General features: G+C 67.0%; 1 protein-coding gene across 1 annotated transcript in view; it reads left to right on the top strand.

Annotated features, from left to right (window-relative positions):
• The window catches only part of LOC104501371 (collagen alpha-1(VII) chain-like), a gene marked incomplete at both ends in the record, with an annotated part of 9,543 nt that overhangs the window by 546 nt on the left and 8,664 nt on the right, over window positions 1–333 (top strand). Inside the window, one exon of the mRNA XM_010145171.1 lies at window positions 249–284. Coding sequence (XP_010143473.1) covers window positions 249–284 — 36 coding nt within the window. The remainder of the gene's footprint in view (window positions 1–248; window positions 285–333) is intronic.

Here is a 333-nt window from a genome sequence, read left to right as displayed (position 1 = left end):
CCATCCCAGCAGAAGCCCTACGATGCTCAGCCTGTGGTGTCTGCAGCTGAGGCTGAGGGCTGTGCTGCCTGTGCCAGGGTATGCCAGGACCTTCAGGCCCTGCGGGTCCCAAGGGAGAGCGAGGGGATGCTGGAGCCCCAGGGCAGGTGAGTGCAAAGCTGCCTCCATGGTGCATTCTCGGGCCAGGATAAGGGGGAGCGTCCCTCCGAAGCCCTGCTCACCTGCCCCCTCTCTCCCCTGTGCCCCAGGCCATTGCTGGCCCTCCCGGTGCCAAAGGCGAGAAGGTAAGGAGCCAGAGTGTGAGGCGGGGGGGACCCCCACCCCTGGGTGCTG

The sequence above is a fragment of the Buceros rhinoceros genome, unplaced genomic scaffold, assembly GCF_000710305.1.
Source record: "Buceros rhinoceros silvestris isolate BGI_N320 unplaced genomic scaffold, ASM71030v1 scaffold33731, whole genome shotgun sequence".
NCBI lineage: Eukaryota > Metazoa > Chordata > Aves > Bucerotiformes > Bucerotidae > Buceros > Buceros rhinoceros.
The sequence above is the reverse complement of the archived record's forward strand: the minus strand, read 5'-3'. Positions and strand labels throughout refer to the sequence as shown.